The sequence below is a fragment of the Monodelphis domestica genome, chromosome 5 (genome assembly GCF_027887165.1).
Source record: "Monodelphis domestica isolate mMonDom1 chromosome 5, mMonDom1.pri, whole genome shotgun sequence".
Lineage (NCBI taxonomy): Eukaryota > Metazoa > Chordata > Mammalia > Didelphimorphia > Didelphidae > Monodelphis > Monodelphis domestica.
This window is the reverse complement of record NC_077231.1, coordinates 108,845,307-108,859,168: the sequence shown is the minus strand read 5'-3', so window position 1 is coordinate 108,859,168 and position 13,862 is coordinate 108,845,307. Positions and strand designations below refer to the sequence as shown.

General features: G+C 38.7%; 1 protein-coding gene across 39 annotated transcripts in view; it reads right to left on the bottom strand.

Annotated features, from left to right (window-relative positions):
• Positions 1-13,862, bottom strand: part of MICAL3 (microtubule associated monooxygenase, calponin and LIM domain containing 3) — a 264,465-nt gene that overhangs the window by 59,948 nt on the left and 190,655 nt on the right. For 33 of the 39 annotated variants that reach the window (XM_056799054.1, XM_056799065.1, XM_056799040.1 and 30 more), the window contains 2 exons: positions 7,689-7,884; positions 952-1,193 (listed from right to left, as the gene is read on the bottom strand). In XM_056799054.1, coding sequence (XP_056655032.1) covers positions 952-1,193; positions 7,689-7,884 — 438 coding nt within the window. The remainder of the gene's footprint in view (positions 1-951; positions 1,194-7,688; positions 7,885-13,862) is intronic. The other 6 variants (XM_056799051.1, XM_056799056.1, XM_056799063.1 and 3 more) reach the window with 1 other exon arrangement.

Genomic DNA, 13,862 nt, shown 5'->3' with positions numbered 1-13,862 from the left:
ACAAAATAATTTTATGAGATTTTAAGGGCACAGGTGGCATTTTCATCACTTCTGCTAGTCAAAGGCAAGGGATCCAGAAGAGAAAAGCAAATTTGGAATTTGACCTGCTAGTTAAGTAGATACAATTTGAAAGCAAGGTTTATATTTCTGCATCAAAGCTTTCAGAATAAGAATGACTTATTCCTGGCCAGGCATAGAGAAGAAGTGGGGGAAATTGACTTCATATATAGCTACCAAATCAGATAGCACTGAGCTATATACTGTTGGAAGAAGACTAGCAGAAATTCAAAGGAGACAAAAACCAAGAAAGGATGCAGAGATAAAATCCTGGGTATTAGTAAGAAAAAGTATTAAGTATGGATAATGAAAGAGTTTGTGAAGTAGAAAAAGAAATATCCTTTAGAGATATTCATCTCATTGTATCCAGTGAGATAGCTGATCCAATTAATAGTCATCCAATCAATGATGATGATGATGACTCTGAGTTGAAAAGATGCTTTCAGGTCACAATAACTTCTAGGTTGAATCAGAGTACTCCAAAGAGAAATTAACTGCTCTTAACCAAAAATGAAAAGAAGTAAGAAAATTAGTTAGGAATAAAGTTCATAACACCCTGGGAAGCACAAATTTGCCTCCTACTAGTTTCACAAGCTCTTATGAAATTTATTAATCCCCTATTACTGATGCATGCTCAAAAGTAGTACAGAAAATCAGAATATGAATCCTTGTAAGAAATATCTTTTTGAATCTGTTGATCTGTGACCACTGTGTGCTCTCTATGTGGATACTTGTTTTCTTCTAAGAGTTTGAAGCAAGAGAAAAATCCACATTTTGAGCTAGGAATGGATCTCTTTTGTGTGTCTTTGTTTTTCAAACCGTATAAACAAAATTGCATAATAACATTTTTGGTAGGGAACTGCTTGGGATTTGATTAGACATAGTTTTCCTAACCTTCACTAGATTCTTCCTCCTCCTCCTCCTCTTCTTCCTCTTCTTCTTCGTCCTCCTCCTCTTCTTCATTCCCAGGCTCATGGTTTTTTGTGGCCTCCAGCTCCTCCTCACTCTTCCCTTTTAGAAGAGCATGGATCCGAACAGCTTCCTTCCAAGGTACACCTCCCAGGTCAGAAGGGGGAAGATGGGATTCCTCTTCTTCTTCTTCCTCATCTTCCTCCTCCATCTCAGACTCTGAACTGCTACAGAGAAACCAGAAGAGAAGAAACAACCAGAGTTAAGAAACAGCAAATAACTCGTCAAGGGAAGACCATATATTCAGGGGGTGGGAAGGGTGGAGGGGTGGAGGGGGAAGAAGTGTCATTGATTTAAAAAAATGAGCAGGGAGTAGCAAGGTGGCAAAGCCTTTACTCTGAGAATTTTGCAGGGAAAGCATAGAGTCAGCTCCTCTTTTCAGAAGGAAGTTGTGAAGGTGGTCAGCTTCCTACCATATTGGATATTAACATATCCACGTAATATAAATTATATACAACATCAACATAATATAAATTATATACTCCATAATTAAATTATATATAATTTCCATATAATGTATATGAAATGTACAATATCCATGTAATATATATTATATATAGTATCCATTTATTAGGAAACTAAAAAGAATTAGTTTCAAGTGATAGATACATTATGTAAAAGTTTGAAGGAGGTGTGCATGGCAACTGCACATTTTTACACTCATGTAAAATCTATTAGAAAAGCAACTGACAGTAAATCATACATCAACACAGTTTAGGATTGCCAGGGATGAAGTTTATATGGGATACACAAAGGGAACAAGTAGGGACAGGAAAATTTTATTTTCCACAAACTTTTTAGATGCAAACTCAGTATCTTGGAAATCTGGGAAATGGCAGATTTTCCCTTCTCCTGATCATAATTTAGTTTGTGGGATTTTTAGTTTTACTTGATCTAATGTCGCTGGTTCCTAATCTCAGATTTATCTTCAACTTCTTACTCTCCCTCACCCCAAATATGTAATCATACTCTCTCCTCTCATGCCTCTTTTTCTTTTATCAGAATAGATAAGAAAGCTGGGTCTGAAATCAGGAAGACCCCAATTTAAATTCAACTTCAGACATATGGTAGTGGTGAGACTCTGGGCAAGTCACTTGACTTCTTTCTGCCTTGGTTTCCTTAACTGTAAAATCTCCCAGATTTGTTCTGAGGATCAAATGAAATAGCTAGACACATAGTAGGTGCTTAATAAACATTTCTTTCCTTTCTTTTTCATTGATCACACAAACTGCTTTTGCTTAGTTATATATTAACATATATTAATTTGTATATTTTATTATTTTCATAGGTGCTGCTTTATAGCAACATGCTCCTCACTGGTCTCTCAGATTCAAACCTTACCACACCAATCCATCCTATACATGTCTACCAAAATACTTTTCCTTTAGTGTAGATATAACCTGAATGTCGGTAACTTTCTTAACCAACTCTAGTGGTTTTCTGTTTGCCTTTAGAATAAAATAGAAACTCCTCTGTTGTTTTTAAGGTCCTACGTGAGTGGGTCCTCGCCTACATTTTCAGGCTCTTTCAGGCTCAGATCTTTCATGGATCCTGTTCTGAGATCTGGTCCAAATGGCTTTCTTTCTGTTCCTCATCCACAACCTGCCATGCCTTTGCACTGGTTGTCTCCCAAATCCGTTCTAAACTTCCACCTCACGAAGTTCCCATCTTTAAGATGTGATTCAGCCACAATCTTCTGCCTTTCTAGTGCCCCCCCCCCAACTACCTTCTATGGACACACAAAATAAAGTATTTCCAAAGTGAGAATGATCAATGAGGATCCTAAAGAAGGAATATATTGTGTGATGGGAAAGGAGAGGATTGTCAGAGCCACACAGGGTTCTTCACTGTGGAATAAGCTGGCAAAAAGGATGAAGGAAGAGAGGAAAGGATTGGGGGGGGGGGGGTTGTTTCTACAAAAAGAAACAGGCAACAGAGCCAATGAAGGCAGAATAATAAAAATAAACGAGGTTCATCTTACTGGAAAAGTACAGAGCTCATGATCTATGGGAAATAAATGGAAAATAACATCCCAACACCTGGTGTTATAGCCTTGTTGACAAGTTCTGATCTCAGTCCATATTGCTGCTCAGAATTTGGAAAAATAACAATAAACAGCACTTATCTGACCAAATACATGACATATTCAGGGACAGAAGCATGCATCACCATTCTCTATAAGAACACGAATGCTGAATCCGATGAATAAGAGCCATTTGTGGATAGGAAGGGTTTAATTTCTACATTTGTATCCCCAGTGCCTGCATGAAGTAGGCACATAATAAATACACGATTAATTGTTCAATAATATTCCAAAGTGTTTTTTTCTTTCATGGGATTAGCAGTGTGAAAGGTAGAATTTCAATAAAACCCAGGCTACCTTCAAACTTTGTGGAATTTCCTGCCCTGAGAAAATAAATCCTTTCCATCTCCACCCCAAATGGTAGGAAACCTTTTCTTTTCTTTTCTTTTCTTTTCTTTTCTTTTCTTTTCTTTTCTTTTCTTTTCTTTTTTCATAGCCTCATAAAGTGAAATATGAAGTGACCCTATTTATATTGATGACATGAAGTAAGAAATGTGTGCTTAGTCAGGTTGGGAGAAACGTGTATGCTGTTATTGTTTTTAATTTTTTTAGAGTGAACTTCGGGATGCTGATCAACAGGGTACCGAGGATGCCAGCTTACTACAAATACAGCAGGACAAAGAGTCACACTCAGGGTGCTCCATCTGCTTTACTTATATGAAGATACCAACTGGAGTCAGTCAACCAGCATCTCGAGGCTCGCTTTACTTTCCCTGGCCCTCATCTGTGCTGGACTCTGGGGGCCTGACCTTTGAAGAGCCCACAGGAAGGGTTGGGGAGAAGAAAGGAAGCAGGACTGCTGGGCAGCTCCTCCTCTTGTTACATGGCCTGGAATCCTGTGTCCTGGCAGACCTGGAAAGCCAGTGAATCCACCAAAGCACAACAGGGAAAATCAGCTTCTCCATACATTAGGAATTCAGGACTAACGAAATAACCTGAAAAAGGTTGGCATGACAGATTATCCCTTAGTACTCATCTGCAACTAGAACCATATTTTAGGAGAGGTTGGAAGAGTCAGGATTCTAGCATCAGAAAATTACTCTGGAAAGCAACAGAGGAAGAATGGTGTAGTGAACTATTTTTTTAAATCAGGAGAAAAATGTTATTCTTTTCTATCAGGTGCATGTAAACCACAACCAGAGGCTTAAGGAACAGGCACAAGTCAAACTAGTTATAGAAAGCATTAGATATTCCTCAAGGCATAAGACATCACAATATTGTGCTCAGAGAAGAAGAGAGGGGGAATTTTAGGTTCAAGTTCTGCCTTTTTTGTTTAAGCTCTTATTTTCTGTCTCAGTAGTAGCTCTAAGACAGAAGGGTACAGGCTAGGCAGTTGGGGTTAAGTGACTTGTCCAGGGTCACCCAGCTAGGAAGTATCTGAGGTCAGATTAGAGCCTCTTGACTCCAGACTTGGTGCTCTTAGCCATTATGCCACTTAGCTGCCTCTCAAATTCTGATTTTAACATCTAACGTTTGTGTGATCTTAGGCAATGAAGTCATTTAATTTCTATTCCCCAGTTAAATCTCGAATCTTCTAAGTTGTGGAGCAGATGCTGATTTGTATAGGCAGAAGATGTTTCCTCAAGGTTTGGCCAAAACAGTGGGAACGATACAAAATTACACAGATCTTTCTAAGAAGGTCCTTTCCACTCCTTCCCTCTGGGCTGGGTCCCTAAGAGTTCCATTTCAGAAATAGCTACTGATTGACTTTTTCTTTAAAAAACAAACAAAAAACATGAGACATGATACTCTTATATCTCACTTGGAAATGAATTACTTTGGGTAAGGGTCTTCTAAGTTGGAAGGATTTGATATCGTGTGATGGAAATCACATTCTATAGTCAGCGGGCTCACTGATGTTCTGGGTATCCAATATCTTTTTGTTTAAATTTTACTACTTGAAAAATAATGCCAATTCCAGGCTTACCTCACAATACTGTTCTTTAAATGCAATTTTAATAGCTATCTTTTGTCTTTAGCTTTACTATTCAGTTTCCCCCTCCCCACTTCATGACCCCATTTGGAGTTTTCTTAGTAAAGATACTGGAAGTGGTTGGCCATTTCCTCCTCCAGCTCATTTTAAAGAAGAGAACACTGAGACAAATATGTGATTTGCTCAGGGTCACACATATAGTAAGTGTCTGAGGTTAGATTTGAACTTGTGAAGATAAAGGTTTCCTAACAGTAGACCCAGTGTTCTATCCACTGCACCACCTAACATCACCTTTGCCTCCAAATATATTCCTTAGCCTCTCCCCTTCTAAGGGAACCATCTTGAAAAAAAAAAAAAGCAATTCAGTAAACAACACACCCACTCAGTGTGACAGTACATGCACTGTTCCACACTGCACACATTTGGGGTGTCCCTCCCTGCTACACCCCCATTCCCCCAAGGACAAGAGCTGGGTGCATCCCCCCCCCCTGATCAACAGAATTACATTACATTATGTTTAGATTGGTTTTTTTCATCCTTTCAATTTCTATGTTACTATCACTGTACATACATACTATATACCACATAATTAAAAAAATTATTAAACATTAATTCATAAATCTTCTGATGCTTTTCAATATCATCATAATCTTACAGAACAATAATATTCCATTAGATTCATGTACTCCCAATTTGTCTAGACATTCCCCAATGGATGGAGATATACTTTGTTTCCATTTCTTGTCTACCAGAAGTGCTGCTAGAAATATGATGATATTCTGGGGACCTTTCTTTTGGGGCTGAAGACTAGCAGAGGAGGCTCTGCATCCAAGGATATAGACACTTTTCTTAACATAATTTCAAAACTGCTTTCCAGTACAGTCCAACCAATTTACACCTATAGCAACAGTCAGCCAATGTACCTGCTTTTATATTAATTACATCTTTTGTCATCTTTGCTTATTTACTGGGTATGATTTGATTTGTTTTATATTTTTATTTGATTGTTTATTTTTATTTGATTACTCTTTTGATTTGATGTCATGTGTGTTGTTTTGATCTAAATTATTTTTATTAGTAGTAATCTAGAGCATTTTTTTCAATGGTTGTTTGTAATTTGCAATAGTCTGGTCATATTTTTTAACCACTTGTCCATTAAGGAATGACTCTTGGACTCTTTGTGGTAGAACCTGGATAGCAGATCCTTATAGAAAGATTCCCCCCCCCTAATGAACAGATTCCCTTATTCTAGTCACACTAGTTTTGTTATTGCAAAAGCTTTTAAATTTCATGTAAATAGAATTTACTTATTTTTTGTGATTGCTTCTATTACTTGTTTGGTTAGGAATTCTTCTAGCCATAATTATAAATGGTTTTCTAATTTTTTTTATTTGTACCATACAGCTTAAGATGTTGATCCAACTTTAATTTCATCTAAAATGCTGGGCTTCAAAATAAATAAATAAAATAAAATCCCCAGCAGTTTCTATCAAATTGGGAGTTTGTTACCATTAATTTGTGGTCCTGAATTTAATTAGTACTCTTGGGTATTGAATTCTATCGTTTGATTTCTCCTTTGCTAGGCTGTTTCACTGACCTACTTTTAAAAAGATAGTACTAGTCTTCATGATTACTACTGTATATTATATTTCAACTTTGAGAAGTATTATTTCCCTTTCATTCCTCCTTATTCCCCGTTATTCCCCTTAAGATTTTAGACCCCTTTGTTTCTCCAATTAAATTCTGTTATGATTTTGCCAAATCTATTAAGTTGTCCCTTGGTAATGTCACAGGGTTATTCTTCAGAGATGATGTCACACTTCAGGAGAGCACTTTAAAAGCTGTCATTAGTATGAGCACATACTTCATAGGGGAAGCTTTGCAAAGTTCAATATAAGAAGCAGGGACCTTCCTTACTTTGGGTAATTTGGTTTCTTCCAATGATTACAGAGATTTCATCACGAGTGCTTGTTCAAGGAATGCAGGCATAGTGTCATGGGGAATTGAGAAATAGAGTCTTCCATGGTTTTGTCCTACTCCATGGATAATGTACTTGAAGGAAGGAATCATTAAAGGTTAAACCCTAAATAAGGTCCTGGGGTGAATGTAACTATTTATCCCGCGGGAAGAAGAGATTTTTAAAAGAGGACTTTGTAAATAACTCATACAGCTCTTTGTTGTAGTATTCTCAGTGACCAGGTAAATGCTAGGTACCACGAATGTATTAAATAGTGGCTGCGTTCTTGAATTAAATGGTGGACAGGTCAGCGGTTCAGATCTTTCAGGAAATACAAAAAGATAGTGGAAAAGGGCACAGGGCACAGGAATGAGCAATGGTTTTGAAGTATGAAAGCTGCTGAAGATCAACTTTTCTGCTTCTTCATTAGGTGAGGATGGGTATAATTCATCCCACCTCACTGTGTCTCGATGACTCAGTTTTAAAATAGGGATAATATTTATAATACCTCCTTCATAGGTTTCTTTTGAGAATTAAATGAGATATAGTGTGTGGAAGATGCGGTGTGTGTGTGTGAGAGAGAGAATGTTACTCATTGTTCTCTTTTTTCCCTTTAGAGGATGATCCAAGGCATGAGGAAATCCAAAGGATGATATTGTTTGAAATAGGCACATATAGTACATAATAACCTGCTTGCCGCGTCCTCTTCGGTCCCTTTGTCTAATACGCTGCTCAAATTGTGTTCTGCTAGGGTTTCTTCAGGAACCTCTTCCAGTTCTTCTGCCTGTTTCATGGAAAGTCTGTAATTCTCAAGCTCGATCCTTTCTGGGGTACCCTTCAATCTCTTGGCAAGGCTGGGCTCCTCCAAGCCATTTACACTTGAACCTGGAACACAAATCAGGAAACAAGGGACTGAGATTTGAATTCAAATGGTTTCCTTCAAGTTTCAGCTAAAACCTCACTTCCTATAGGAAAACTTTTCTGATATCCCTTAAAGTGAATGCCTTCCCTGTAATAATTATGCCCCATTTATCCTGTTTATACATAGTTGTTTGCATTTTTTCTCCCATTAGATGGATCTCCTGCAAAGCAAGGACTGTCTTTTGCCTTTCAGGTACACACACACACACACACACACACACACACACACACACACACACACACACAAAAGGATATACTTTGTATATACAGTAGATACCTGATAAATGCTTACTGGCTGAGTAAGAGTTTTTTTAGGAGTAGAAATGCGCTTTCCAGTCCTTTCAACTTCCCCTTTGAATATGCTCAGTTGTTACTTGGTACAGGAAGAACCACAATGAACACCCTCTGCAGTCACGGTAGTGTGTCACAAACTCCCTAAGCCTGCATGGAAGATAGACCCTCAATCTTTTATTCTTTCTGGTTATTAACCCTCATGAGTTACAGTGGTAAACTGACTCAATGCCATACCTGCTTGCTAAGTCTGGAGTGAGGTTTAACTTACAGTAGACTTCATCTTTCCTCAAAATGGGAGAAAAGGCTCAGCTACCTTTAAATGGCAATAAGCTTTATCTCACTGTTCTAATAAAGAGGAGCCGCAAAAAATGAATTATCCAATTAGATTTAGCCTTCCCCCACCCCTTACTTGTTCATCTATTTGCAGAGATCTCATTATATTTCTTTAATCTCTTGACTTCCTTGGTGGATATGAAGGAAGAATCTGAAAAGGGATCTGAGAAAGACTCTACAATCTTGCACTTCTGATCCACGGGCAGGAAGATATCTAAAGTCCATGGGCAGTCTGATTTTTAAGCCCAATCTTATGAGTTTTTTAAAAAAAGCTTACTATCTCTGAGTCTTCTCAGTTTTATTTAACTGGCCATGTTGAGTCCTTACAACTAAGTAGCCTCTATTCATTCATTTATTTATTTATTTATTTAAATGACTGATTGATTGGGATTCATTTATTTAATTAATTCAGGGCAGTTTCCCTTGGTTTCATGATTCATATTTTTCTTCCCTCCCCTGTCCTGTAGCCAACAAGCAATTCCACTGGGTTTTGCATATATCACTGATCAAGACCTATTTCCATATTATTAATATTTGCACTAGGGTGATCATCTAGAGCAGGGGTCCCCAAACTATGTGGCCCCCTGAGGCCACTTATTCGGCCCCCACCTCATTTCTGGAAGGAGCACCTCTTTCATTGGTGGTCAGTGAGAGGAGCACTGGATGTGGTGGCACTGCAAAGTAAGGTGTCGCTTATGTACAGTACTACTTCTGGTGACATAATCCTTTGCATGGCGCCTTGTTCTGAGAGTAACTGAAGGAGAACGAGGCACCATGCAAAGGATTATGTGGCTGCACAATGGAAGACGTCAGCATGGTGAGCGGCGATCTGGGGGAGGGTATTCCTCACTGTGTATCCTGCTGCCCTGTATAGTGGTGGCAGTGATGGGGCTGTACAAGGTGTGACAGGCCCATCACAGCCAGTGCTGCAGCCTCTGCTATCCCAGACAGCAGTATACAGATTTGTTCATAGTTTTTTTTATAGTCTGGCCCTCCAGGGGTCTGAGGCCCCCTGTGTAAAAAGTTTGGAGACCCCCTGGTTTAGAGTCTATATCCCCAATAATATCCCCATCAAACCATGTGATCAAACAGTTGTTTTTATTCTGTTTCTATTCCCACAGCTTTATTTATTTATTCATTCATTTATTTGTCATTTATTCATTTGGGCTACAAGTTTTTTGAAACTTTGAAAAATTCATTAAATTAATTTAGGATATTTTTCCATGGTTACAAGATTCATGTTCTTCCCCTACCCCCCCCCCCCCCCCCCGTAGCCTATGCACAATTCCAATGGGCTTTACACCACAGTTCTATTTAAATAAGTTGACTACATGCCCTTTCTGTAATCATGCAATAAATAGCCACTCTACTCTAATCTGTTTGGTCTCTGATAAGAACAAAAGGGTCTCTTTGCTAAGTTCCTTTAGATCATAATTTAAGTATCAGCTTCCCACATCCCTCTCTGTGATGCAGAAACCACTAAATCTAGTCACTGATTCTGCTTTTATGGTGTTTCCTGCTGGAGTTATCATACTGTCATACAGTTCTTTTAAGAAACTGACCATACCATTCAATGTGGAATTCAGGTATAGTGTTGTGAGTCAAAACTAAATTTTTTTTCTCAGAGAATTACGATCACCACAAAAGTCAACATTTGACCAAGGTTAAAGGAAATCAGGCCTAAAATAAATGGATTATATGCTTTATCTTTTTTCTTTCTCTATTCTGCTAAGGTTTCTTAGAAACCTTTTGAATATCTCCTGACAAACTCTTTGCAAGAGTTCATCAGGGGAAAAGGCATTAGGCAACATATGTAAATGGGTCACATATTTCATGGACTGAGGATTATTTTTGTAGCCTCTCATTTCTTGAGCCTGTCTCCAAGGTTGGACTAAGTAATATTTTGGAGCTAGATGTTTAGCTGCTTAAAAGCCTCTTGGGGACATTTGAATTACCAAGGAAATTTGGAATTTGGCAAGAGAAGTCCACAAATGAGGTCTCTCAACTCTGCAGAAGATGATTTACTGATCTATATTGGCAAGGAAAATCTGTCTGAGCATAAGAAGGGATAGAGATATGTGGAGTTGTGTGTGTGCATCTCCTGCTGTGTTTCTCCCTCAAATATCCTTACTTTTCAGTATGTACACCCATGCTAGAGTTATTTTTGCAATCACTGTTTTATTTTCAGTCCTGAGCTCATAGCACCAAGGGAACCAATCTAAAAATGATGATATTTAGTGGGACACAGAATATGTGGATCTTAAATAAGAGTAAAAAGGAGGAGGCACAACAGACAGCATGGTCCCCCCATGTTATCCTAAATTGCTCCTGACCCTTGACTAGGCCAGGTTTTTCATTATGTTCTTTTTTCAACATTTACCAACTGTGCAGTTGTGGTGCTACAGGGAAAGACTTTGTACGAATTGACAGTATTAAAGGTTACAAAGTTAAGAATAATTCATCTTGCCCCTCTTTTCCATGTTCCAACTTATATTCCCTTCCCCTCTCTAGACTCAATAAAAAAGAAAGCTGTTATCTAAGACATCTGATTATTTCCTTCTTAGTTCATATTTTGGCAACTAGCCTTACAAGACAAGATTAAAGGGGAACAGAGGGAGAAAAAGAATGTTAGAGAGAGAAAGTTGTTACTCAACTACAAACTTTTCTTGAATTTGATGAACAAGGCAAAAAAAGCAACCATTTATTTTAGACAGAGCAAATATTTGCTGCTGGTAGAAATGAACAACTAACTAAATTATTAAAAAGCAGTAATCCTTCAACCAAGTAATCTTCTAGGTTTTCCTATACTCTTGTTTGTATAATAAATGGAAGGAAAGAAAGATGGGGAAAGAGAGGAAGAGAAAGAGTAAGTTATGTATGATTGTCTTTGAGGCAGAGCTATCAGAGAGAATCACATCTACTGTGATATGAGTTGGGGCTGAACAAATTTAACTTGAGGAAACAAAGTAGTGTTTGGAAAAAGGGAGAAAAGATCAGAAAGATCTGCTGCTGCATGCCAGTGAATCATGGGCCAGCAGAGGAAATGAAAGAATGTTGTTCTATAAAAGGTAGAGCCAGGTCATGATGGTCCTTCACCAAACAATCAGATTTCTCTTTATATTTTCTGGAACAATCCAAGGATTTTTCCCACAATAAGACTGGAAGTAAAAATTCTGTCAAATCTGTTTCAGTGACATTCTTCCTTCTTTCTGGTATTATTTTTCTAGTGTTTACAAGCACCACTGACTAATATATCATCAAGCAAGGAAAATTGGCGACAGTGAAATACCATCCCGCTTAAGGGAGAAGAAATGTTGATTTAATTAGGGTTTGGCTTTAAGAACCAAAAAAGAAACCGGAGATGCTCCAAGCTGTTGGGTTCATTCATACATTACTTCCCTAAGGGGATATGGTTACAATCCATAGTTCAGAAGCATTAAGAACTGTCTCATTGTATTTAAGAAAAAAATCAGGACAGCTGAACATAGATTGTCCTATTCAGGGGCACAAGCTCAGGGTTACAGAATCCAGAATGGGAAAGGACAGTAGTTTAACCCATAGCTGACCAAGAATCCTCCCTGTGACATACATCACAAGGCTTGTTCAGCCCTTTCCCCATGACTCCAGTGGGGGAAATCAATTACTTCTAAAGTCTCTGTCTCTATCTCTGTCTCTGCTCTGTCTCTCCTGTGTCTGTCTGTCTGTCTCTCTCCCCTGTCTCTGTCTGTCTCTTCCCTTCCCTCCCTCCCCACCTTGAATAATATCATCTACCAGGATCTGGAGGGGGTGATAAATTTGGATAGAGTAAATCTCAAGAGAGGAGAGGTTGCTGAGTGATGACAGTAGAGGAAGAGTCTGGAAATGGTCATGGAGATCCAGAAGTATTCTGATCCCTTCTGTATGACGAGGGTATTGGGGTTGGGGAGGGTGCCAGGAACGGGGTCTAAAAATATGAAACCAGGAGAGTAGTTAGGTGGCTCAGTGGATGGAGAGCCAGACCCAGAGATGGGAGGTTCAAATCTGGCCTTGGACACTTCCTAGCTGTGTGACCCTGGACAAGTCACTTATCCCCAATTGCCTAGCTCTGACAGTTCTTCTGCGATGGAACCAATACATAGTATTGATTCTAAAACAGAAGGTAAGGGTTTTAAAAAATAAAAATATGAAACAAGTCCTAGAAAAGGCTGTGGCCACTAATGACATAAAAAAGTTTTGTTAGCAGCAAGTACCAAGAATCTATCAGCACCCAAATAATTTCAAAATACAGCTAAGAACAAAAATAAAATTAGAATCCTTTACTATTTGCAAGCCTAAATGGATGTCATAATTGTAACTGAGACATAAACAAATGATACAATTAAGTCAGAAATGTCATTTTATACATAGACACCTACCACTGGGGGTCACCCTCTAGCTGATGTTAGAAAAGTCAGCCCAGGGAGGAGCTGGGGAGTGAAGGTGCCAACAAGGAGAAAGAATTGGTGGGTAGTTATTGTTTCAGAGAGCCAAAGGAAAACTGTCTGGGTCAGAACAGTTGGTCAGTGACCCATCTGTTCCAGTATCTCCCAAAGGGTATGATAATATTTATATGGAGACCTCATGTCTGAAAGCAGGAGAAAGGATTGCTCTATTTTTGAAACTGATTCTTGGATAAGTCATGCCACTGTGAGGATAACTGTTTGGTTTGGTTGCCATGACCAAAGAATTTATCACCTAGTGGGCAGTCTGCAAGTGATGAGCTTCTCCACACTTGGGCTAGTTTTCAGAAAGCAAATGCATCACCCCATCCTTTATTCAGAGACTTTCTAGAATAGCTTGTTGAACCACTGGCTACCTCTACAGAATTTTGAAGCATCAAAGTAGAGCTAGTATCAAGTAAAAACGAAAAGGAAGCATCAAACAGGACACAGACCTCATTCTAAACAAGAAAAATGTCCTGAGACCTGATTCAATGCCTCTGTTTTGGAAAAGTAACAGCCCACACCATCCTAACAGGAGCATTAATTTATTCATTTTCTCTAAAAGAACAACCTGCTTTTAGCTAATAAAAGCTTGCAGATGCCTTTCTTTATCCCAGTTTGACTCTGACTAAGACATCTGAGAGCCAGAGAGAACATTAAGCAATGATGCCCTTTATCTGGCTGCTCTGTGCACACATTCTGTCTCTTCTCCCTTTTCTTTCTACAGCGGGAGCCAGGGATGCACTGAAACATGATGCTGAGTGGGGTCAGAAGCTAAGAGGACTGATATGACACCATCTAGCCACACATCTGGCCCATGGGGTAAGTCCCTTTGAGTTTTGTTGCATACTCACC